This window comes from Passer domesticus, chromosome 6 (genome assembly GCF_036417665.1).
Source record: "Passer domesticus isolate bPasDom1 chromosome 6, bPasDom1.hap1, whole genome shotgun sequence".
Taxonomy (NCBI): Eukaryota; Metazoa; Chordata; class Aves; order Passeriformes; family Passeridae; genus Passer; species Passer domesticus.
The window spans coordinates 7,778,707-7,801,852 of record NC_087479.1 but is presented as its reverse complement, the minus strand read 5'-3'; the positions used below and the strand labels follow the sequence as shown (position 1 = coordinate 7,801,852).

At 46.5% G+C, this 23,146-nt stretch overlaps 2 protein-coding genes and 1 long non-coding RNA gene across 8 annotated transcripts in view; 2 read left to right on the top strand and 1 right to left on the bottom strand.

Moving 5' to 3' along the window:
• Positions 1–1,214, bottom strand: part of WDHD1 (WD repeat and HMG-box DNA binding protein 1) — a 28,526-nt gene extending 27,312 nt beyond the window's left edge. For 2 of the 3 annotated variants that reach the window (XM_064423085.1, XM_064423087.1), the window contains exon 1: positions 1,176–1,214. The gene's annotated coding sequence lies outside the window, so the exon portion shown is untranslated. The other variant, XM_064423086.1, reaches the window with a different exon arrangement.
• A 37-nt stretch (positions 1,215–1,251) lies between these two features.
• SOCS4 (suppressor of cytokine signaling 4) lies at positions 1,252–9,472 on the top strand. Of its 3 annotated transcripts, none has more exons than XM_064423088.1 (2): positions 1,252–1,402; positions 7,634–9,472. In XM_064423088.1, the coding sequence occupies exon 2, from the start codon at positions 7,735–7,737 to the stop codon at positions 9,043–9,045; it is 1,311 nt and encodes a 436-aa protein (XP_064279158.1). In that variant the 5' UTR covers positions 1,252–1,402; positions 7,634–7,734; the 3' UTR covers positions 9,046–9,472. The 3 variants fall into 3 exon arrangements, with proteins under 3 accessions (XP_064279158.1, XP_064279159.1, XP_064279160.1); XM_064423089.1 differs by having other exon boundaries at positions 1,292–1,444; XM_064423090.1 differs by lacking the exon at positions 1,252–1,402 and adding an exon at positions 7,149–7,425.
• Positions 9,473–17,656: 8,184 nt separating this feature from the next.
• Positions 17,657–20,651, top strand: LOC135302540 (uncharacterized). 2 transcript variants are annotated; one of them, XR_010364127.1, is made up of 3 exons: positions 17,657–18,169; positions 18,602–18,677; positions 19,422–20,651. It is a non-coding gene; the product is annotated as an uncharacterized LOC135302540 (long non-coding RNA). The 2 variants fall into 2 exon arrangements; XR_010364126.1 differs by having other exon boundaries at positions 17,657–18,497.
• The last annotated feature ends 2,495 nt before the right edge of the window (positions 20,652–23,146 follow it).

The following is a 23,146-nucleotide window of genomic DNA, read 5'->3' as shown; positions in this document are numbered from 1 at the left end:
TACTCAGGATTCTTCTCTCCTCTTCCAGCTTTCCTCACGCTTGCCCATTTCATCTCTCATCTCTCTCTCCTCATTCTGATTCAGGAGGATCAGTATTTGTAAGGTTTCCATTATTCTACCAAGGGGTTAAAATCTTCCCTTCTGCCTGCCCAGGACTCCCACAGCTGCACCTTCACTCGTGCATCCCGGCTGTGCTGCCAGTACAGTCTCTGTTACTCTCTCTGGGGGGGCTGCCCAGACATCCCAAGTCTCTTCCACCCCTGCACCTTGCATGGCCTGCCCCACCCAGACACAGCTGGGCAGGGGAGAGGTCCAGACTCCACTCACTGACACCAGACTCCAAAGAGGGAGTTCTTTGGGAATCCTCTGCTTTTAACCTCTGTGTGTTCTCAGAGGCGTGTCCAGATCCTCAGTGGCCACACCACATGCCAATTTCAATTTGACCACTGATTGGTCTGAGTTAGACTTTTCCAGAAACACACTTCCAGGCCAAACCAGGACAGGACATGAGAATGGGGGCATTGCTGGGAAGGGAGCAGGGGACAGGTGACATCACAGTGATGGGGGCATGGGATGGGAGATGAGGACACACTGATGAGGTCATGGGGACAGCAGATAGGGACACTGTAGGGATGGTGACATCGCGGGGATGGGGATGGGGTTAGGGGGAGCCAGAGGGATGGGGGCATCGGGAAAAAGACAAGGGGATAGGAGATGGGGACATTGGACATTGCGGGAATGAGGGACACGCTGATGAGGTCACGGGGTGGGAGATGGGGACACTGTAGGGAGGGTGACAACTCGGGAAGGGGGATATGGTGGAGATGGGGACACGGGGATAGGGAGCGTTAGGGTGGGGACACCGAGGGGAGGGGGACAGAGGGATATATGGGGCGTGAGGATGGGGACACCGAGGGGAGGGGGACAGAGGGATATGGGGCGTGAGGACGGGGACACCGCGGGGATGCGGGCCGGGGTTACCGAGGCCCGGAGGGGCCTGGCACGCCGGGGCCTCTCCCTCGGCCGTCCCAGGGCAGGCCAGACAAGCCGCCCGCCGGACCCCGGCAGGGACCCCCGTTCCCCGCGGCTGCCCCCGCTCCGGAAAGATCCTGCCCCGCCCGCGGGTCCCGCTGGGGCCGCACCCGCCATGCCCCGCTCTCCCTCCCGCCGCTCACCGCAGGCCCCGCCGCCCGTTCGAGCCTTCCCGCGCCCGCCGCCGCCGCTCCGCCCTCGGCGGGGCTGGGCCGAGCCGTCAGCGCCGGGGCGGGGCCGGGGCAGCGGGGATGGCGGCGGCGGTGGCCGGCTGAGGGGCCGCGGCTGCCAGTGCCGAGCCGCCGGCAGCCCGCTGGGGACAGAGGCGGCGGAGAGCGCCGGCCCCGCGGGCAGCGCCCGCCGCAGCACCGTGAGTCGGGGTCGGGAAGCGGCTGAGGGGCGGCAGGCGGGGGTGAGCAGCCGTTCCGGGGAAGTCGGGGTCTCCTCTCACCGGCGGGCTGCGGGGGCTGCGCTCTTGTCAGTCCCGGGGGGCTCGCACCGGGTCTCCGGTCACCGGTGGGGGTTGGCCGGGGGTCCGCCCGCTGTCACCGCGGGGCTCGGACCGGGGTCAGCGCCGTCCCCCGGGGGGATTCGGTCCAGGCTCTGCTGTCCCCGGGGTTACTCAACCCGGCGGCTGAGCCTTGTCACCGGGGCAGACTCGGGCCAGGCTCTGCCGTCCCCGGGGGCTTGGCCCGGGGTCTGAGCCGCTGCCAGTGCCCGTTCAGCCCGGGGTCTCCTGGCACCGCCGGGGATCCGGTGCAGGGTCTCCGCTCTGTCCCCGGAGGGTTCGGTCTGTGTGCCTCTCCTCTGAAAAACCCCGTGCCCGACGTGTGTACCCGAGCACAAATACAGGGCGCATATTTCCCAGCTTATCCTTCTGTGCGTGGATCTGTTGGCAGCTGCTCCCGAGGCACAGGAGGAAAGCCCAGATGAGGGGCTGTGCCCCTCGCCCCCCTCGGGCAGCACCCCCACAGCAGCGGGGGGCTGCGCTCAGCCAGCCGCAGGACCCGTCCCTTTGGAGATCCTCATGGTCATTATGGGATTACTCTGGAATTACTCTGGAATTCCAGCCATCCTGATGCGTCTGCCAGGTGGAGGTGACAGCAGTGGTAGTCAGGCAGGTAGCGATTGCACGGCAAAAATCATTAAGCTTTTTTTTTTTTTTAGCTGAAAAATAGGAAGAAAGCCTCTTGGCTGATCTCTTGAAGGATTAAAAAAAAATGCTAGAATTGACCATACCTGAAATAAAGAGGGAAAACCAGCATTATCTGTTTTCCCTTTATGTAGCCTTGATGATCTGGCCCAGTTTATTCCTGTTTCTAAGAAAAAATTGCTTCCAGGCAAAGCTCTTTTATCTTCAGTTTTGCTCTGCAGCTGGGTTATTGGTTGTTGGGGTGAGCAGAGTGATTTATTTATATTGGAATTGTGTTTCTAACACTCACATTGCTGTTAGTTTCATGAATGAATAAGTGACAGATTACAAAGCAGGCACACTTCTTTAAAAAAATTACAGAAATATGGCCAGATTTCATTATTAAACCTCGTGGAAGCTGTGTAGAGACATGTTTTCCATGGGTGTATCCTACATATTTCAGTAAATCATGATTTCTGGCGAGGATAATGTGTTCTGGGGAAATGATTCGGAGCTGAACTGCTTATCAGATGAGTGGGAAGACCAAGCTATTCCTGCTGCAAGCCGCTGCCTGGGATGGAGACAAATGCCTGTCAAATGTGTTTATTTTTCTTAATCACTTTAATTTTCAGAGTCTCTGGTAGAAACTGCACCTAAAATGTTTTGCAGTATAAAAGCCGTTTTACATTAAATTTCCTTGTCTGGAGGTGCTGCCTGCTGGGATAACTCTTTGAACAGCACAGGAAAACTGGGGGGAGGTTTTTCAGGGGAGCTTTTTCAGGGGTGATCACTTCTCCAAGGGACTGCAGGCGCTGTGGCTTTGTCGGAAGCGACAGGGCACCAAATGCGAAGTTAGACTTTAAATCCGGTCGGGAACTCGGGCTGCTGCTGCCTCGATTATTAGGTGTGAGTGGCTGCGAGCCGGGAATCGCTGCTGCCCTCGGTTTCTGGGTGGAGCACGGAGTGTTGGTCATGGACCATAAAGCTTTCACTGATTTAGTGCTGGAGAGGCTGCTGCGGTTTGCCGAGCATCTCTCCTGCCACACATGAGCAGAGCTTCATTAAGGCAGGAGATGCGAGCAGCCCTCACCTCTGGCACCTGCTGCCAGCTCAGTTCCACCTCCTGGGAGTGAATAAAATATCCCCCGGGTTGGGGTTAGCTGGGCATGGTCCCCCCTCCTCCTGCAGTTCTGGGGATAAATCAAAGGTATTTCCAAGGAAAAAATATTTAGGTTGCAAATGGTACCTTATAAAGTCTTTTTCTTTTGTGTGTATGTGTGATAATTGCTTTAATTTGCTGTAAAGGCCTCTGGAGTCAAGCTTAGGTATTTTTAGATGGTATCATAAATCAAAGTAAAGCCAAAACTGAGGAAAAATAATTTAAGACAGAGGAATTGAGATTTATTGTTATCCTTAGTAGGTTGGGAAGGTCAGGTTTTAAAATGTGTTCCTGTGGCCAAAATCTAATTGGGTGAAATTAATGAAAGCAGCTTGTGACCAGTGAAATTTTGTTTTAAAATAACTTTCATGTAAGTTATGAAAGAAAAAGTACTCCAGTTTATTGCTTGCTCTTCTCTCTCAAGATTTTATCAGCTCTACAAAATCAACTTCCATAACAATTCCAAAATTGATGCATTGTTCTTTGTGAGCCTTCTTTTGTTGTTTAATTAGAGGAACAATACGGCAATGCTTTGTGTGCTTGGAAAACTTTCCAAGTACTTCCTGCACTAGGAGGCTTGTGCAGCATGGGAGCACCAGAGAGGTGGTGGGACCTTCATCCTGGGAGCTTTTCAGGACATGGCCAGGCCATGCCATGGCTCCCCTGAGCCCACGCTGGCAACAATCCCACTCCAAGTGGGAGGTTGGGATGGAGACCCCCCACCATCTGCTCCTTCTTTATACAGAAAGGGAAGCAGCTTGATGAAGAGGACTCTTGGGCTAGAGGCAAGGATCCAGCAGCTCAGGACAGAAGTATCTGGTTAAAGCAGTTCAGTGTTCAAGTATTTATTGAATAAATGAAAAAAAAAAAAGGCTGTCTACATGTATGGTATTGGCGTTATTGATTGGACATATGGTGAGGCTGTCGCTGTCTTATCACAGCTGTGGGTTGCAGCCATCCCTGGCTAGGAGGGAATATTGTTATCCCTCCAAACAGCAACTGGATATTGTTTTTAGTGTGGGCTTGAAGTCTCAGGGTAGAGGCATCAGCTCCTGCAAGAAAAAGCACTTTGTCTGCAGACAAGAGAGAGGAACCTCTGAAGGAGGGAGCACAAAACCCACAGCAAAAGCCACCCAGCTCTCTGCCTGTCCTCAGGGACTGTAGCTGTGGCAGTGTTGGGTAACCTTGGACTACCAGCCGGGTCCTCTGGCCTGAAGTGAACTCTGCTTATCCCCCCGTGTGTCTTTATCTTTGCTGTTTCTTTAGGGGAAAGGGTTTCCAGCATAAGGGTTTTGTCAAATCTGCCATCATCGGAGGTGCCTGAGGTGTCCCCGTGCAGGACGAGGCTTTTGCAGGCAGGGCACTCATTATTTCTCCCAAAAAGAGCTCAGACCTGATGTGTGTGAGCTGCACAGTGCTGGACTCCTCCATTTAACCTTCCCCTTTAGGAAAAAGTACACTCTGTGTTCCCTCTCTTTTGTCCTTGCCCTCCTGTCCTGCTCTTCCAGCAGCGCTCCGGCCGTTAATGGCATTTCCCTTGGATGCTGCTGTGAAAGGAAGAGCTGCTTTAGATGGATGGCCCCAAGTGGTAATAGAACACTGAATGCCTTCCCTGCCCTTTATGCCTTTTTCTTCCTGACACTTTAATTATTTTTGCTCCCCATTTTATTGGTGGGGCCGTGAATCACTGATCCAGAAGGGTGTGAAGGTGCCATCCCTCGCTGTAATGCCAAACACTGGGATTTGGGATTTAGGATTTGGGAGGCAGCTCTCCCACGGCACACAGTTTATAACACATGGTCAGGTTCAAACCTGGCTTTAGTAGGATGACATCCCTTTTTTCTTCGTTTGTTCCCTGCTCTTTTCACAGCTCTAGTGTTCTGTCTGATTAGCAATTCCTGCTCTGACGTGGCAGAATCAAACCCCAGGGAAGCAGCTCTGGCTAATGGTGCGTGGCTTTGCAGCATCACGTGCTGCTTCCCCAGCTTCTCTTTCAGGGTTCAGGTACCACTAATGATTCACGACAGGAGAAAGGTACAAAGGGGAAGGTGGCTGTACAGCTCAATACAACAGCAGCCCAGAAATTCCATAAAACCTGAGCTTCGTTCAGTTGGAAGGCTAAAATTAGGAGATAACAGGCACTTCTGGGCTTTGTATGTTTTGTAGTTTTTAATTAAAAGCCCAAAATCTGCATGTTCTTATTCCTTATATGGGCTGGATGAGCAGAATGAGATAATTGAAGGTTTCAAAAGCAATTACAAACTGTCATATCCTAATTTTTAAATACTTGACTTTGCAACCTCAGTGATATCTCTCTGTCCAATTAAAAATCCCATATATAGACAATTAATGTATTTTACTACAGGATGAATCTAAAAACTTTTTGTCTTCAGTGACTTCAGGCTGTCACCAGGGTAAATGAGATTCCTTTTTTTCCCTCTTTTTTTTTTGAATTGTGGAGAAAATTCAGTGCTTCATTCTAGGTATTTCTGGATGAAAAATATCAAGGTTCCAAAAGAAATCAATGAATCAATCCTGGTCTAAATAAAGATGTTTTGAGTCTCATATGCACATGTTTCTTTTCTCCTGTCTTCATTGTGTCTTGCCATGCTTTCACTGAAAAGCAATTTGCAAAACCCTGAGAGAAGAAAAATAAATCTTTAGTTTAATCTTTGATTTGTAATTGCTGAAATATGGACCCTTTCCTGTGATTCCTCTTGGCACCAGTGAGGTGATATTCATCTGCATTGCTCTGATGCCATTTTTCTTCCCAGCATATTCCCAATAGTGAACCTATCTTACCTTCCTTCTACATTTCTTCATCTCCTCCCTTCCCCTGCCTTTTCCTTTCCCCCACAGCTCTCAGGTCTGTGGGTTTTAAATAAGGAATGCAATGTGAAAAATTCCTGGGTGAAAGTTCCATCTGGGATGCATTTGGCCCACAGATTGCATGTGAGCCTTTTGGCAAGGCTGCCTTGTTCTCTTACTGAAAGCAGAGGCTCCAACCCAGCCTGCGCAGCCCCGGGGGACTGCAGAGAGGTTGTGTCATGCTGGCTAATCCTGATGATGAGAATGGATTGAATGGAGAGAGGAAGTGGATGCCCTTTTCTTTTCCTGCTTAGTATTTACCATGTCAATTAGTTGTAAAAAAAAAAAGTCCAAAACCCCAAAACAACACAGAAAAACCCACAGCTAAAAAAAAAAAAAAAAAGCTCCAGAGGAGCTGTGCATGGTTTTGGTGCAAAAGCATCACAGAATCATAGAATATCCTGATTTTTTTATGATAAGTGGTGGGAAATATTTCTACATCCTGCCATGCCTCAGGGGGTATAGCATCCATACCATATTGCTATCTATGTATCTTGAAAAAATCCTGCTCCACTTTCAACTGAGTAATCAAAAGAGGATTTTTTTCATCTTTTTTTCAAAGTGCAGCAGTCAAAAGGAAACCTCTTATCTGTCTGAGAATTCAATATAACTTTGGAAACAAAAGAAAATGAAATCAGCAACCGTAGGTCTCAAAGCAACACTGATTTTAATAATGTAAACTTCCTTCTCTAATGAGTAATAAGCAGTTCCATCTTTCACAGCCTTTTAAAATTGCTTTTAGTAAGGGGCTGGATTGTTTTAATCCTTTTCAGTATGTAAAGCCCCAGATATTTCAATCCCTTAGGGCCTCAGTATTTCCTAGCTCCCTTCCTTTGAAAAGGCAGAGGAAAACAGCTTTCAGAAACTGACAGAATCTGTGACTGATAAAATTTAGGGGTTTTTGGGTTTTTTTTTCATCCCAAAAGTGACCCAAAAGTGTCAGTTAAGAAAAAGATCTCTGGCATCCCATCCTGTGGATTAGTAGCAAACAGGCATATCATCTAGGTACAGTAGCTCTTTGTACTCTGACCTACTTGTTTCTGTTCTGGTTTGTTCCTTCTTGAAAGGTTATTTGGAAGAGATGCAGAATTTGCTCCATGAACAGCTAAAGCAGTATCACCTGCCCCAGGAAGGGTTTCCTTCTGAAATGGGCCCTGCCACAATGGGGTTGCCAACGCCTAAAACGTTCTGCTCTGCTGCATAATCAGAATGAAAACTCAACAAATATGTTAAGGTAGTTTGTTCTTTCTGGAGGATGCTTTTCCTAAGGAAGGGTTAAGAGAGATTTTTCTGGGATCAGGCTGGTATTTGTGGGGTGAGCTACTGAATTCACCTCAATCACATGATTTTTTCGTGGTCAGCAATGAATTGTCACTGTTGTCCTATATTTGCATTGTGTGTGTGCATAGCAGTTAACTGAGCCGTGTTTTCTGTTTCCTTAGATATTTCCAGAAAGTGCCTCGAGGAAGCTTCCTTATGTAGAAAAACCCCACAAGAAAGACAGCGTGTGCTTCCTGGCAACTCGTGAAGCAAAGCTGTCACAATGGCAGAAAACAAGGACAGCAGTGCGAAAAGCGCAGATGTGAGGCCCAAAAGCAGCCGGAGCAGGAGCGCAGACAGAAAGGATGGCTATGTCTGGAGTGGGAAGAAGCTCTCCTGGTCCAAGAAAAGTGAGCATTGTCCTGATACTGAAACAGCAAGCGCTGCAGGAAGGTCGGGGAGTAATTTAAAGAGCCAAGAGAGGAAGTACAGCTGCTCGTCCATCGAGCTGGATCTGGACCGCTCCTGTGGCCACAGGTTTTTAGGGCGGTCTCTCAAACAGAAGCTGCAGGATGCTGTGGGTCAGTGCTTTCCCATCAAGAACTGCAGCAGCCGGCACGCCTCCGGACTGCCATCCAAAAGGAAGATCCATATCAGTGAGCTGATGCTGGATAAGTGTCCTTTCCCTCCACGCTCAGAGCTGGCTTTCAGGTGGCACTTGATCAAAAGGCACACGGCCCCTATAAGTCCAAAGGCAGAAGAATGGATAATTGCTGATTTATCCCAGCACGAGGAAAGGGAGGATCAGCTGCGAGACGAGGAGATTGCCAACGGGGGGATGGACTCTCCCTCCCAGTCCTGTGACTTCACTGACAGCAGTTCCTCTCGGGGTGACCCGAGGCCTGAGCTGGTGACAGGTAAGGTGGCGAGGAGCAGTAGAGATGAGAGCGACATGGACTCCGACGATGAAGTCATAACTCTGTGCACAAGTTCTCGGAAACGAAACAAGCCCAAGTGGGAAACGGATGACGAGCTGCTGCGGATGGAAACGCCCCCGAAATACCACACCCAGATTGATTATGTCCACTGCCTAGTGCCAGACCTCCTCCAGATCAATAACAATCCCTGCTACTGGGGAGTCATGGATAAATACGCAGCTGAGGCGCTGCTGGAAGGGAAGCCAGAGGGAACGTTTCTGTTGAGAGACTCTGCCCAGGAGGACTATTTGTTTTCCGTGAGCTTCCGGCGCTACAGTCGCTCCCTCCACGCTCGGATAGAGCAGTGGAATCACAACTTCAGCTTTGATGCCCATGATCCCTGTGTCTTCCATTCCCCTGACATCACGGGACTTCTAGAACACTACAAAGATCCAAGTTCCTGTATGTTCTTTGAACCACTTTTATCCACTCCCCTGAACAGGACCTTTCCCTTCTCTCTTCAGCATATATGTAGAACGGTCATTTGCAACTGTACAACTTATGATGGTATCGATGCACTTCCCATTCCTCCCTCGGTGAAGCTGTATCTGAAGGAATATCATTATAAGTCAAAAGTTAGAGTGCTCAGGATTGATGTACCAGAGCAGCAAAGCTAGAAAATATTTTTGTGAAAGAAATTTTCTCCGAACAGACAATAGTACGTTCAATCTCTTTTCCTTCTAGGATTTTTTTTAATAGCGACTTGATTACTTTTTCTTTTTCTGCATATTATTTACCACCCAACTAGTCTCTGTTTAAATGTACTTTTGAGTCTTCACAGCTCTCTTTTTTAGAAATTATATTCATTGTGGGCTTTTGGTACCGTCCCTAGGCTAGAGTTTTACAGAATTCCAGGTAGGCTTTCTGGTATTTCTATAGATGGATAGTCATTAGATCTAAAACCCCCTGAAAATCAGTTTTGAACTTGATCTGTCTTTTCTATTGTAGTTGACACGTGTTGCTGACATGATTGAAATAATGCACTGTTAACTAAAGATTGACTCATCTGTATTTTCTGCATTTCTTTTAAAATGAGTGCTCTAGCCTCTGTGTGTGTGTCTGTCCATCCCTATCCACTGCAGTAAATTTGTCAGTCTATTTCTAACATTACTATTCCAAGCAAAATGAAGTTTGAAAGAGGATATGATCTTTCTATAAATATATCAGGGGACTAAATACCAGGGAGAGGAAAAACAATTCAAGTTAAGGACAACACTGAGTGCAGGAACAAACATGTATAAACTGGTCCTGGAAAGGTTTTGCTTGGAGAGGAGGAAGACTCATCGTCGTCAGAGCAGCAGGGTTCTGGAAGAGCTTTTCATTTTGTGTAATAGCTGTAAAAAGCAAACTGCTCATAAACTGGGATTTGATCAGTGTCTGGAAGAGATAATCATGTAGTTACTTGTGATAGATGGGGCTTGGACTTGGGAACTCTGTTTCTGTGTTCCTGTTGCATTTTATGAAATACCCAATTTTTGCTGTAGGAGCTGCCACTGCTTAAATGATACAGCACAGGGTGGGAGGGTGGGAAGGAAGATATTTCCTTTAAAATCTGCATATTTAACCATCTGATTCTGCATGGTTGAACCTGAGGTGATGGTGAATAACTTTCCTACTTTGTTAGTAGGGGGCTTGGTTTTTTTTAATAAGTATAGTTTAAAAAGAAAACAAGTCTGCTGATTTTCTTGCAATGTGAAACATTCGGTCGAATGGCTTCCTGCCAAATTCCATGTACGGGAAAACCATGCATGGATAATGCTCCTAAAAGCATTACTTACATTGGATGGCAGATCTGCTGCTGAGCTGTTGGTGGAATCCCAGGAGACTCAGTGGATGTGGGGTCAGGCAGGGAACTCCAGGCTGGGCTCGGGGTGCAGCTGCAGGAGGTGCAGCAGTGACCTGCAGTTCTGTTCCCTGTTCCTGCTTTATCTCCTCTCCCAAACTGGGCCCGGAACTCCTCTGCCAAAAGGATGTGAGATGGTGGAATTGTAACTCAAACAACCACATTGTTTCCTCTCCTTTGACTACAGGGAGCCTTTGTATCCTCTCAAAATGCTTTTGAAACTGAGCCCCAAGCCTGCTGAATTACAAATGTGTTGAATTTCATGCATGTGAAGGATCCTATCAAAAAATCAGCAATGACCTGTGGGTGAGGTTGTCACTGAATGGTTGGGGTTGGAAGGGAGCTCTGGAGAGGATCTCATCCAAGCCCCCTGCTCAAGCATAGCATCACATCCAGGTGGGTTTTGGACATCTCCAGAGTAGGAGACTCCACAACCTCTCTGCACAGTCTGTTCTAGGCCTCCATCAGTTGCACAGTAAAGAGGATTTTCCTCATAATCAGATGGAACTTCCTGTGTTTCAGTTTGTGCCTGTTGCTCCTTGTCCTGTCTCAGGGCACCACTGGAAAGAGTCTGTTTCCATCCTCCTGAGACCTGCCCTTAAGGTATTTGTATGGATTGATTGGTTCCCCTCTCAGCTGTCATTTCTCCAGAGCTGGTGCTCAGCTCCCTCAGCCTTTCCTGACAGCAGAGCTGCTCCAGTCCCCTCAGCACCTTCACAGCCACTGGCCCACTCCAGTAATTCCTTGCATTTCTTGTACTGAGCAGCCCAGAACTGAACCCAGCAGTCCCAGCTGAGCCCTCACCATGGCTGAGGAGAGGGGCAGGATCACCTCCCTCGACCTGCTGGCCACACTTTCCCTCATGCAGCCCAGGATTCCATTGGCCTTCCTGGCCACAAGGACACAGTGCTGCCTCACTCCAGGTCCTTCTCCACAGCTCTGCTTTCCAGCAGCTCAGCCCCAGCCTGGGCTGGTGCAGGGGGTCATTCTTCCCCAGGATAGGGGCACCCTGCTTGAACTTCCTTGGGTTCCTCCCTGCCCATCTCTCCAGGCTGTTCTGGGTCTGGCTGAGTGTCAGCAAGCCTGTTGGTGCGCCAGCCACTCCTCCCAGTTCTGTATCACCAGCAAACCTGCTGAGGGAACACTCTGTCCCTTCATCCAGGGTGGTGAATAAGCTGAACAAGACTGCACCCATCACTGATCCCTTGGGAATCTCTGTGCAGGCAAGGAGCAGTAGAGCACAGTGCTGTAGAGTCTGGTTCCAAGATTGTAGACTCAGACTAAGCAATTTGGATCTTTTCATTTCACCTTGTATGGATTCCTGTAGATTTGTGGACATCAAATCCCTGCAGCAAGGTGGCTGCTCAGGAATTACCAAAGGAGCTTTGCCATGGAACTCCACCAGGACCTGCCACCCTGCCCTTACCCCCAACCTGAGCAGATAAAACCCTTTCCACTGAGCTGCTGCCACTGTGATGATGTAAACAGATTTCCAGGGACATCTGCCTAGAGACCAGCCCGTTTGTTTTCCCTGGGTTTTAAATAGGTTTGGAACCAAAGTCTCCAGGGAGAAAATGCTAACACATCAATCCGTGGCATCGCACACGGATGAACGCGCTCCAGGACGAATTCTCAGCTGCTATAAATCAGCATGGCTTTATTGATACACTTATAGTGGCTCATCCCAGCTGAGATCCTCCCTCCTCCATATCCAAGTGGAATTGTGGCAATGATGGCAGAAAAATCACCCTGCTTTTTTCTGTAATTTTTACCTTCCTTTCATTCATTGCCCTTTGTATAAACTGTATTTTATCAAGGGCAGATTCATATTGCTGAGTCTATTTTACCCTGTCACTGCCATTTTCCAAATGCAATGTAGGGATCATCATTGCTCTGCTCCTGTCCACTGTGCCCATCACAGTGGGATGGTGGGCTGGGATTTGGGAGGCTGCAGTAAGAAGGAAGAGCTGCTGGTTCAAGATCTGGAGTGACAGCAGAGATATTTGCAGTCTGCATGATGAAAATTCTCTTTCAGAAACTCCTAATTAGGGCAAAAAACTCATCATTTTAGACAGGGATTAGCATTATTTTTATGGCAGGACCACAAACATTAGATTTTGATCAAAAGTGGTGTTTAAGAAGTTAGTGAAGGCCACTGTCATTTTCAAAATCAGCAAAGATTTTGTCCCTTCAAAATGAAAGGCCAGGAGAGAACCTTTTTTGGGGTATCATTCCCCAACACACTGTGTTTCAGTGTCGTTCTGGATTCAGCCTACATTGTTTTGACATGAGTTGATGCATCACTTACCCCAAAAACATCTTGAGCACTCCAAATTTAGGAGACCTATATAATACAGCAGTTGGGGGAAGAAGGTGTGGCACGTAAAAATAGTGCCTTTGGACTCTGGGGCAGTTAATTGCATTAATTTAGAGAAATCTTTTGTAGAAAGTATTGATAAATGGAATTTTGTGAAAGTTCCCACTATTTTTTCCTGATTTTTGTCCACCTGTGTGACATTTGTCCCTAACAACACTGAGTTGTGTCACACATGCAGTCTGTGCAAGATCCATGCCGTGAACTGTACCTGTTTTATGAAACAGAAAAATTCAAAATATCTATTTTGTTTAAATCCATTTACCTTTTTTTCTCTTCTTTCCCTCTCTGTTTTAAATAAACCTGGCAGGACTGGTTTTACAATATGCCAAGAATTGTCACCCTAAGGTTTTCCTCCCACTTGTCATTATCAGTCCTATCAGTGCTGCTCATTCCAGTACCACCTTAGAACACCTTGGCCCAAAGACAAGCAAGTCTTGAGTTCAATTTTGAAACCCTCTTAAAAATTAGCCTCAAAAAGAGGGTAAGAACTTCCATTTCTAGAATCCCAGAATCCCAGAATGGTTTGAGTTGGAAGGGACCTCATAGATCATGCAATTCCACCCCTGCCATGGGCAGGAACAACTTCCACCACCCAGGCTGCTCCAAGCTCCATCCAACCTGGCCTTGAACATTTCCCAGGATGAGAAGTCCACAGCCTCTCTTCTCAGCCCAAATCCTGCCAAGACAGAAATCCCCCATTCTTCAGGATGACAATTTAAAGTGGAACAAGGGAAGGTGCAGAGATGTGCCCACACCCATGTGTTCAAGATTATGCAGCAGGCCAGCGGATGAGCAAGGCCATAAATCCAGAGGTGACTCTGGTCACAGCTCCCCTGTTTGGGCCACCCAACCAGTTTGGCATCAGGAATTGTGTCTGCAAGATGTGCTTTGAGATGTTTTGAAGGTTGTCCCACAGCAGCACAGTGGAAACAGAGTGTGTTGAATTGGTGTGAGCAGCTTCTGGTTAAAAAAGATCTGATTATTAGTTTGATATAAGAGGGAGGGAAATGGTGAGGCTCTTGATGCACGCTGGGCAAACTACATATCCAAGTTATTTTTATGGGATGGTTTAGAAAAAATATTAATTTCCATTAATTGTGTCCTCTGGAGTTTGCTTTTGCCTGGAATGACTTTTTGCAGGTCTGTAACAATGTCACTCATTGGCCTGGGGCCATTGATACAGAGCGACTTCAGCTGCAGCAGAGTCATTGACGGGCTTGGGGTGTCTGATAATTGGGAATACACATTTCTTCTCTATTTTCCTATTCTAGCATTTGTCTTGATGAAATCCAGTGTATTTCATCAAGAAATTTGTGTATTTGGAGCAGGATATGTGTATCTATAGCAGCACATCCAACTTTAAAAAAAAGCCAAACCAACAAATTATCATTATTTAAATGCTTTCCTTTTAAAGATGCTGGTGGGCTTCCAGCATAAAGAAATCCTTGTATGATGCAGTCATACAGGGCCTTACTATAAAATTGACATGCTCTTAAATAATTAAAAATGGGGATACTTTAATTTTGAAAAAGGATGCTGGAGGAAGGAGGTTAAAGGAAGCTTTTAGTCAGATCCAAGGTTAGATTTATTGATCTAGTGATCAATCCTTTTCTCTTTCCTGAATTTAAAGCTAATGGGAGACTGTGGTCAGAGATGAGTGGCTTTTAGTTAAGGTTTTTGACTCTTATAAATAATACAACAAATGTCCTAGTAAGTAATAAGAAATAAGATACTTGCTCATTCTTTTTAAATAGAACAAACGTGGCAAACAAGACTCAGCTGTAATTTTTGGAGTCATTTATTAGACAAATTGCTCTTCTCTACTTCTTTTACAAGAGAGACATAAACCATTATATTATTTATTCATGAATCATAGCCATTAAGATGATAAATCAAATTATCAGCTTCCTGTCTCTCTTCAGTTTTAATCATTTTTTATAGTTCATGCACTATAAAGACAGCTTCCTTCCTATGAAACAAGAGACCTGGAGAGACCTTTTTATTGTAAACGTACATTTCCTTCCCATTTTTAAGTATATCCTAGTGATTTTCCCTGTCAATTTTATCTGCAATAAAAATCCAATAAGGAACTTGTTCATTGATTCAATATGGCAAAGTTACCCATGAAGTAAGTGATTTTGGTTAACCTCTGAAACAACGGAGCACTGGAAAATGCAGTTAGAGGACTTTTTCCTGCCACCCCTAAATGTGCATGGTGGCACCATATATTTAATAGAGAGAAATATTTAATAGAGAGAAGTATTTAATAGAGAGAAAATTTTAATAGAAATATTTAACAGAGAGAAATCTTGACACAAGACCCTTCACAGAGGGTTTAACGTGATCTCTGCAGTAGTATCGCTTTTAAAATGCATTCCAGCTCTTTTTCCCTGCTCTATTCTGCCCGGGAGGTGGGAGCCGAGGCTGCTGTGTGTGAGCTGAGATGCTTTCACACATCCTCCCTTCCCTCACTTTTCAGCCGCCTCTGTCTGGCCCCGCATCCCGGCGAGCCGCACGTGACGCGGCGTGGGTGGAGAAGTGTCCATTGAGAAGGAAATGCACATTGATTTCCATTCCCAGCAGCAGCAGCAGCCAGCTGGTTCTAAACCTGATCATCCTGGGCAAAGGATGCTCCTTGCTCAGGAAGCACCGATGAGGTCAGAGGTACCCAGGGTGAAAGAGGAGCCTCTGCATCACTACAAATACTCATCCGTGCTGCAGTGTAAAAATCGATACTTGTTTACTCAACTCTATGAATAATAGAGTTCTGAACGTAAATATATAATTTATGCATCTAAAATCTATAGTGTGGGGCTGGCGGGAGGTGCAATAACTTCCCTGTATCCCTTTTAAAAATCCCCTGGGTGTCTGGGGGATGCGTTATCTGGACAAAACACATCCTCAGCCCAGCCTCCCCACAGGCAGGTCACTGCAAACATCTTCCTGTGGGGATCCTTTAGGAATGACTGCCACATGCCCCCTCCTTGTACTTTCTGGGACCCTGATGAAGGAAGGAAATTATTAATCCGACTCTATGTTCTTATAAGGCTAATTTATTATTTTATGATCGATATTATATTAAAGAATACTATACTAAACTATACTAAAGAATACAGAAAGGATACAGACAGAAGGCTAAAAGATACCAATGAAAAACTCGTGACTCTCTCTTCAGAGTCAGACACAGCTTGGCCCCTGATTGGCCAATAAGTAAAAGCAATTCACATGAAACCACCTGCTGGATAAACCATCTCCAAACCACATTCCAAAGCAGAAAAATACAGGAGAAGCAAATGAGATAAAATCGTTTTCCTTTTCCTCAGAGGCTTCTCAGCTTCCCAGGAGAGAATTCCTGGCAAAAAGATTTTTCCAGAAAATATGATGGTGACACCCCCTGGATGGCCTCGTGTGGGTATCCCAGATATTTTATTGCTGTGGAGAATCCCTAGAACAATGTGGGTTTGGGACCAGCCCCAGGGATGCCTGCAGCAAGCACAGCTCCTGTGGTTGCCACAGAATGATCAGAGGGCTGGAGCAGCTCTCCTATGAGAAAAGGCTAAGAAAATTGGAATTGTTCAGCTTGGAAAAGAGAAGGTTTCAGGGTGACCTAATTGTGGCCCTGCAGTACCTGAAGGGAGCCTACAAGAAACATGGAAAGGAACTTTTTACAAGAGCAGGGGGGAGTGGATTCAAACTGACAGAGAGTAGGTTTGGATGAGATATTCGGATGAAATTCTTCCCTGTGAGGGGTTTGAGGTCCTGGCACAGGGTGCCCAGAGAAGCTGTGGCTGCCCCTGGATCCCTGGAAGTGTCCAAGGCCAGGTTGGACAGGGCTTGGAGCAGCCTGGGATAGTGGAAGGTGTCCCTGCCATGGCAGGGGTGGAATGTTATGGTCTTTAAGGTCCCTTCCAGCCCCAGTCATTCCATGATTCTGTGAGGAACATTCCCACAACATAATTACCATCATTTCCCAGGAAATATTTCAGGCCTGTGTAGAGAGCCAAAGCCAGAGCCCCTCTGCTGAAGCTGGGCCTTGGGAATATGGATCCCTCTTCCCTGTCCTCTTGTTATTCCTGTGGCTCTTGAACATCAGAATGATGCAGCAGGAAAAACACTGGGCCCATGTTCCATCCTATAATCCAACATTGCTGGGAAGTGCCAACCTAAAGATTTCAATCCAGATTGAAGGTGGGAGATCATTTGGCTATCTAGAAACTCTTCCATCTTATTTTCTTGATTTTATTTTTAATTCTGTGGGAGAAAAAAAAGTCTTAGTTATTTCTTAAGTCTGATGTTGAGCCAGTAGCATCCCTTGAGTTTGTTTCAGATGAGCAGGTTCATTGCCAGACATTTTATTTTTAATCTGTGTCAATTGGACTAGACCACAGTCCATGGCTTGTGCTAATGTGGGATATTTTTTTTTTGTTCAGGAAAAGGCTGGGCTTGTCCTTCCTAGCAGCTACATGATTGTATTTCTAGGTCAGGTCTTTATGTGTAGCCAAATGAAGTTCCAAATTGGACAAAACACCTAGTAAGGGTCTTGATGCTTGATGCTGTTATGGTTAGAAAGTTGTCTGATCAAATTTTGTTTCCAATTAAAAAAAAAAATTGAATTAGCTTTCAGATTGAGACCTTCACTGTTATTTTTATCTACAGCTAATGAACCCCTGAAAATAGAGTGTATAATGAAAATACAGTGATTGGTTCTGCTGGGATGGTTGAGAAAATACATTAGCAGATCAGAATGGGTAATAAATCTTCCGTCACAACCTTCCTCATTAAACTAGATAATTTGAAATTGCCTCTGGTGTATTAAACAGTTCATTATTTTGAAGGGAGCAACACACAAGACAAAAGAGTTGTGTTCTTTTAATTGATATCCAAAGCCCGGAAAAGAAAAAAAAATTAAGCAAATTTCATCAAGAATAATCAATCTGAGCACTGCCTGTGTTGTTTGGAGCCATCCAAAACTTCTCATCCTCTGACTCGGGGGAAGGAGGAAAGGTCTTTATGAACACTGGGGCAGCAAATAGGGAGTAGCTCTATTAAATATGACATTTGCACTGTTGCAAATTGAGGTAATTTCAGGTTTGTGGCTATTTTTTCGATGGTTTCAGCATATTAGAAATTAATCCACCCCCACACCCCCAAACTTTATTTCTTTATCAGCATTGTAGTGTTGTCCCAGAAGCCTCTCATGCAACAAACACACAAAGGGTGCTGTCAGCCTGAGGGAAGGGTGTCTGCAGGAGCAGGAAGGATAAGCAGACTGGGATAAACTGGGTTAACAGCTGGAGCAAGGCAAAAAGGCAGTGCTGGGGTGCAGCAGAGCCTCCTCTCTGTGGGCCGGCTACGACCTCGCAGCAGTGGGAATGGGAACCCCCACCCTGGTGGTTTTTTGGCATCTTTGACCTGGCAAGCTGGAAGCTGAGGACAAGCTGAAGGCTGGTTCTGTCCCTCTCTTCCCAGCAGAACCTCTGGCATCAGACTGGGAGCTGCCTGAGATGTCACCACCACCAAGGTACCGCAGGGCTGGCCACAGGGACATCCTGTCATTTCTACACTCCTGTCATTTTTATAACCTCCAAGACAAATTATATCCCAGTGTGATGCTGCTGGATCTGGTGTCCTTGTGCACCAGGAATCTAGGTCCTGTGCCCAAAGAGAGGGGCTTTTAGTTAAGGTTTTTGACTCTTTTGACTCTTATTTCCCCACATGAAGGCAAAATAAGAGAATATTTTATTGGGGAAGATATGGCCAAGGGGAATACTGAGTGGGAGGGTGTGAGTTTGAGCCCTCAGCAGATGAGGCACTTCATCACCTCACTAGGAACACACACATTTACTAAGGTAAGATTAAAAAAGGTTCCCTGCTTGAGCAAAAACCTCTTCCCAAGAGTTCCCCTCCTCCAAAGGAATTGAAAAAAAAAAATCAGCTCTCCTCCCCTTTCCAGCCATCCTTCCTCACCCATGAGCAATGCCTGGTTTCTTCTGGATATTCCCTCCTGACAGGATCTTCTGCTACCACAGGTATGATCTGTTAGTACAAATTACCTGAGTGGGTGGCAGATACTTGGCTAGACAAAAGGCCAGCCAAGGAATAAAAGGATCCTTTCTTTCACAAGGAGCTGGGAGGATGCACGGAGTACTTTGATATTGTGCTTCATATAATAGCAAAAGCATAAGGAAATAATCCCTTGCCTTATCTGATGTGCTCCCTTTATTGATTCCAGACAGGCAGGATTATCCAGGGGGAAAGGAAGGGGAGGAAGGAGGCAGAAAGAGGAGGCAGGGAAACTGAGGAACCGGAGTCACCTCTTTCCAAGGGCTTCCCAAGCTATGAGTTGTGTCCCTGCTCTGTAATCATCTGTCCTCCTCCCCCCAGCCTGCACTCCTAATTATTTCGATACCCACACACTGTCATCAAACACAACTCCCAAAAGCTCACTTAGGAACTTTGTTTGCCAAATGTTTGGCCACGTTAGGGTGGAAATTATTGCAGATAAATTCATTCAGCACTTTACGAGCTAAAAATGGCACATTTGTTAGCACACAAATAACATATGGCATTAGCAAATGAAATTTAATACTGTAACAGCTGAAATCACAAGTGGGTCTTATTCACCTTAACCTGAAATGCTCAGTGGGAGGGAGCAAAGCAAAAAGGCCATGTACACTTCCCTCCATCGCCTGCTGGCTGGAGCGCTGTCAAGAGCAACCAAAATTCCTTTTTGTACTGTAAGACAAGACTTACTTGGTTTTCTCTAAAAGCAGAACACGTCCATGGCCACACCAGGCTGGGCCAAAAGTCCATATGGATGAGTCCTCTGTATCCCACAGTGGCCACAAGTGAAAGCTCAAGGAAGAGGAGCTCAGCCAGTGGCCAGCCCAATTTATCAATGTGCGCTTTACTCATCTCAAAATAAAAATAAGCATTATTGTAAGAAGTTGCTTCGAATGAAACACTGAATTCTTGCATTGGACAATTGTCTCAGGCACGTGTTGGGATTCTTGGGGCTGTCCTGTGCAGGGCAAGGACTTAGACTCAAAAATGATCCTTTTGTGTCTCTCCCAGCTCAGGATATTCTTTGATTCCATTATTCTGCATTTATGGGCTAAATGTTATAAAGTGTCTGAATTTCTGTCAGTAGGGAGAGTCATTGCAAACAACTGACTGCAAATCAGTGAGTGAATGAGAGTGGATCTCCACAAAAGTGCACTCAATTCATTTGCTAATTACAGCTCGTTTTTAACTATGAAAATACATTTTAGCACATGTGTAATGTATACATTGCCGAAAAGAAAAGTCAGAGCATAGAAGTAGAAGCAGTAGAAGACCTAACCTCGGTGAAATCTTTGCTGAGGGAAAGAGTCCTTCCATTTTTTACTGCACTTCAGCATAATGGTTTCTCTGGAGTCTTATTCTGCAATCCTCGCTCCTACCTATGTATTCTTTAGAGACAATGTGTGTGAGCTGTTCAGAAGTTTAAAGAGCGCTGCACTGGTTGTTTTTACCTCCTGTTACTTCATTAAACCCGCGGTTCAAGCTCAGGGGAGGCCTCCTGTTTGGGGAGTTGGTCCTCTCTGCTATTTTGGCCGCATATCTTGTTGTTTTCCCAGAATGTGTTCAGCTGAAGTAGCGCCGAGGGAAGGGAGGAGTGAGCCCCGGTCCCGAACGAGACTGGTTTTCTCAGGCCACCAGCGGCCCGAGCGCTGTCACACCGGGCTGCAATGTCACCGAGGAAGGGTTATTCATTCAGTTTGTGCTGCAACAGGCGCTCGGTGCTGCAGACCTCCGAACCAAACCAAACCAAACCAAACCGGACCGAACCGAACCGAACCGAACCAAACCAAACCAAACCAAACCAAACCAAGGAGATGCTCCTAAGAAATTCCGAGTGGGAAACAGGAGATGGCTCCAGGAGCGGCGCTGGAGGCGAGCGCTCACCACGGCCGGGGCTGCCCTCACGGCATGGGGAACCTAAGGACGGGAATTTCCCGGAGGAGGAGGAAAACGAGCTCCTGCCAAGCGGAGCGAAGGCAATGAGGGATCTGGGAAAGCAGGCAGCGGGGAGCGGAGTTTGCTGGAGGCACTTTTTAAGTGCCCGCTCTGCTAAAGCGCCTCCAGCACAGCCCTGGGAGCACGGAAATAACAAGGCAATTATGGCCTCGGGTCCCTGCGATGCTGTTAGAGCTCAGCCCGGGATGCTTTGCCGAGCACTTCATCACAACAGTCGGTCCCTTTGCTTTCTAAATGGCTGTAGGGAGGAGTATTCCCGCTAATTAATTAGGATGCCTTCGCCCCTGGCGGGGGGAAAGAGCTGACGGTGGGATTTGGGATCTGTTTCTTCAGACAATATTGCAAACATGCACAGGAGGAGGAGTGCCGGCCCCCGGCAGGGAGGGCTGAGGGAAGGGATGATGCTCACTCCCAGCCTGGGGCTGTAAGGCTCTGCTCCGGCGGGGAAGAGCAGCCTGGCTGCTGGGAAGGCTCGCGGTGAATTCTAGATGTAGGATTTCCATGAAAAATTTAAAAAAAAAAAAAAAAATCCAGAGCTGAGCTGACATTATTTCGCCCTGCTTCAACGAGAACTCCCCAGCGTAAGCCCGCACAAAGACAAACCTGCCACTCAAACTCAGCCTCAAACTTGAGGCTTTCTCATCTCAAACCTGATCCAAAAAGCCCTGAAATCAGTGAGGAAGCTTGGAAATGAAGTTTGGATCAGGCTCATTCCCAACCTTCCGTTATCTCACTTGCAATTTATCACTGAAATGGATGTAATTCTCCCCAGGGAGAATTTCTAGTATTTAAACAGCTACTACCCTGCATAATTTCTTCCTGTTTTCATAAGAGGGAGGAACTGAGACCATTATGCTAAATGCCTCAAGAGTCCAAAGAATAGAGATTTTCATGGAATTTTTTTAATTTATTATCATTGTGAGAGATGTGGCTGGAAACAAGCCCAAGGTTAAAAAAGTTCAAAATCTTGTTTTCTCTTTTTTTTTTTTTTCCAAGAAATTATCTTGACTTCAGTTAATTCCAGATCTATCTGCACTTTGCAGGATCTCTGTTAGGCAGATAGTAAAAATATATGTCTCATTTATTTATAGGACTTCTTCATAGTTGGGCGACTATTGACTTGACAAATCCATTTGACCTAAAATGTGACTAAGAAGTGTATTTGCGGTTTGTTTATTAGTTGAGAAGTCTGTCCCTGGCTAATCTGTTTTCTGGCTGTACTCTTCCAGCAGGCTGATGGAAAAATAAGACCCAAAGAAGGAAGCGGATTCTTAACAGTGATCATGAAAACTGCTTTATTCTCAGGGCATTTTTGCATGGCATTAGCAACTAAAAGGCACCACTTCAGCCTGGCACTTAAGCTATTTGCTTAATCAGGGCCTGAAAGCTGAGGAGAAGGAGGAGGAATAGCATGGGTGTTATTCCCACAGAATTTCTTGGAGCATTAAATGGCTAATAGGGCTAAGATTTAACTGTATGAAGTTGCAGTGGGTGAAATTCGGGCTCTTTTGATGAGGTAGCCCAAATCTGGCAAAGGAATTGCAGCCATCAAATCCCTGCCCCGAGCAGGGAGGGTAGAGGTAAAATACAAAACTCAGTCCTGGAATGGAATCAACTCTCTTAGCTGTTCCAGGTGCTTGGTAAATGCCCACACCAGTTTAGCGAAGAAATGCTGGGGAAAATTTCTCCCACCCTGAAAGATTCCTAAAACTACTGAAATTACCAGAAGAACATCAGGAAAGCAGAGAATGCAGCTCAGCCCACGCTGCCACACCCTCCCCTGGATCAGCTCTGGATGGAACACTTCGCACAGAGTGTTTTTTACTCAATACTCTTGTCGATAATTCATCACATGCCCTTCAGCAGCACCTGTGTCACATCAATGACTTAGAGATCTTTCACGAGCTCGAACGATCCTTCCGTGCCTCATACCCTGCATTGCTACAAGCCATTTGCCTGTAAATGTGTTCTTTGGCACCCATCAGTGGATCATTGACCTTGCCAGTACGGCCACAGCATCAATACACATCTGAACCAGAGAGAACAACTCGGTATCGATCATTTAACGTCATGTACAAAATCCTAGAATCGTTCAGGTTGGAAAAGACCTCTAAGATCATCGAGTCCAACTATTACCCCGCCACTGCCATATTCACCACTAACCATGTCCCCAGGGCTTGTGTCAGTGGCTGTGCTAAACCAGAGACCTCAGAGGTTTGCAGAGAAAAGTGCCCAAGCACAGAAACCTCTCCCAGTGAGCAAACGGATCCCAACACAGAAAGATAAAAACAAGACTCAAGATACAGCCACGACTGGTGTCACGGGGAAGTGATGAAAAATGGAGTGATTGAGAGTCCAGCAATCCAGGCACATCCTTCCTGCTGGGAGCTGCTCCCAGGGTAGCAGGGGTCACCAGCAGCCATCCCATGGCACAAATGGCACTGTCCCACAGCCTTGCCTTGGGTGGGTCTCCCACGGC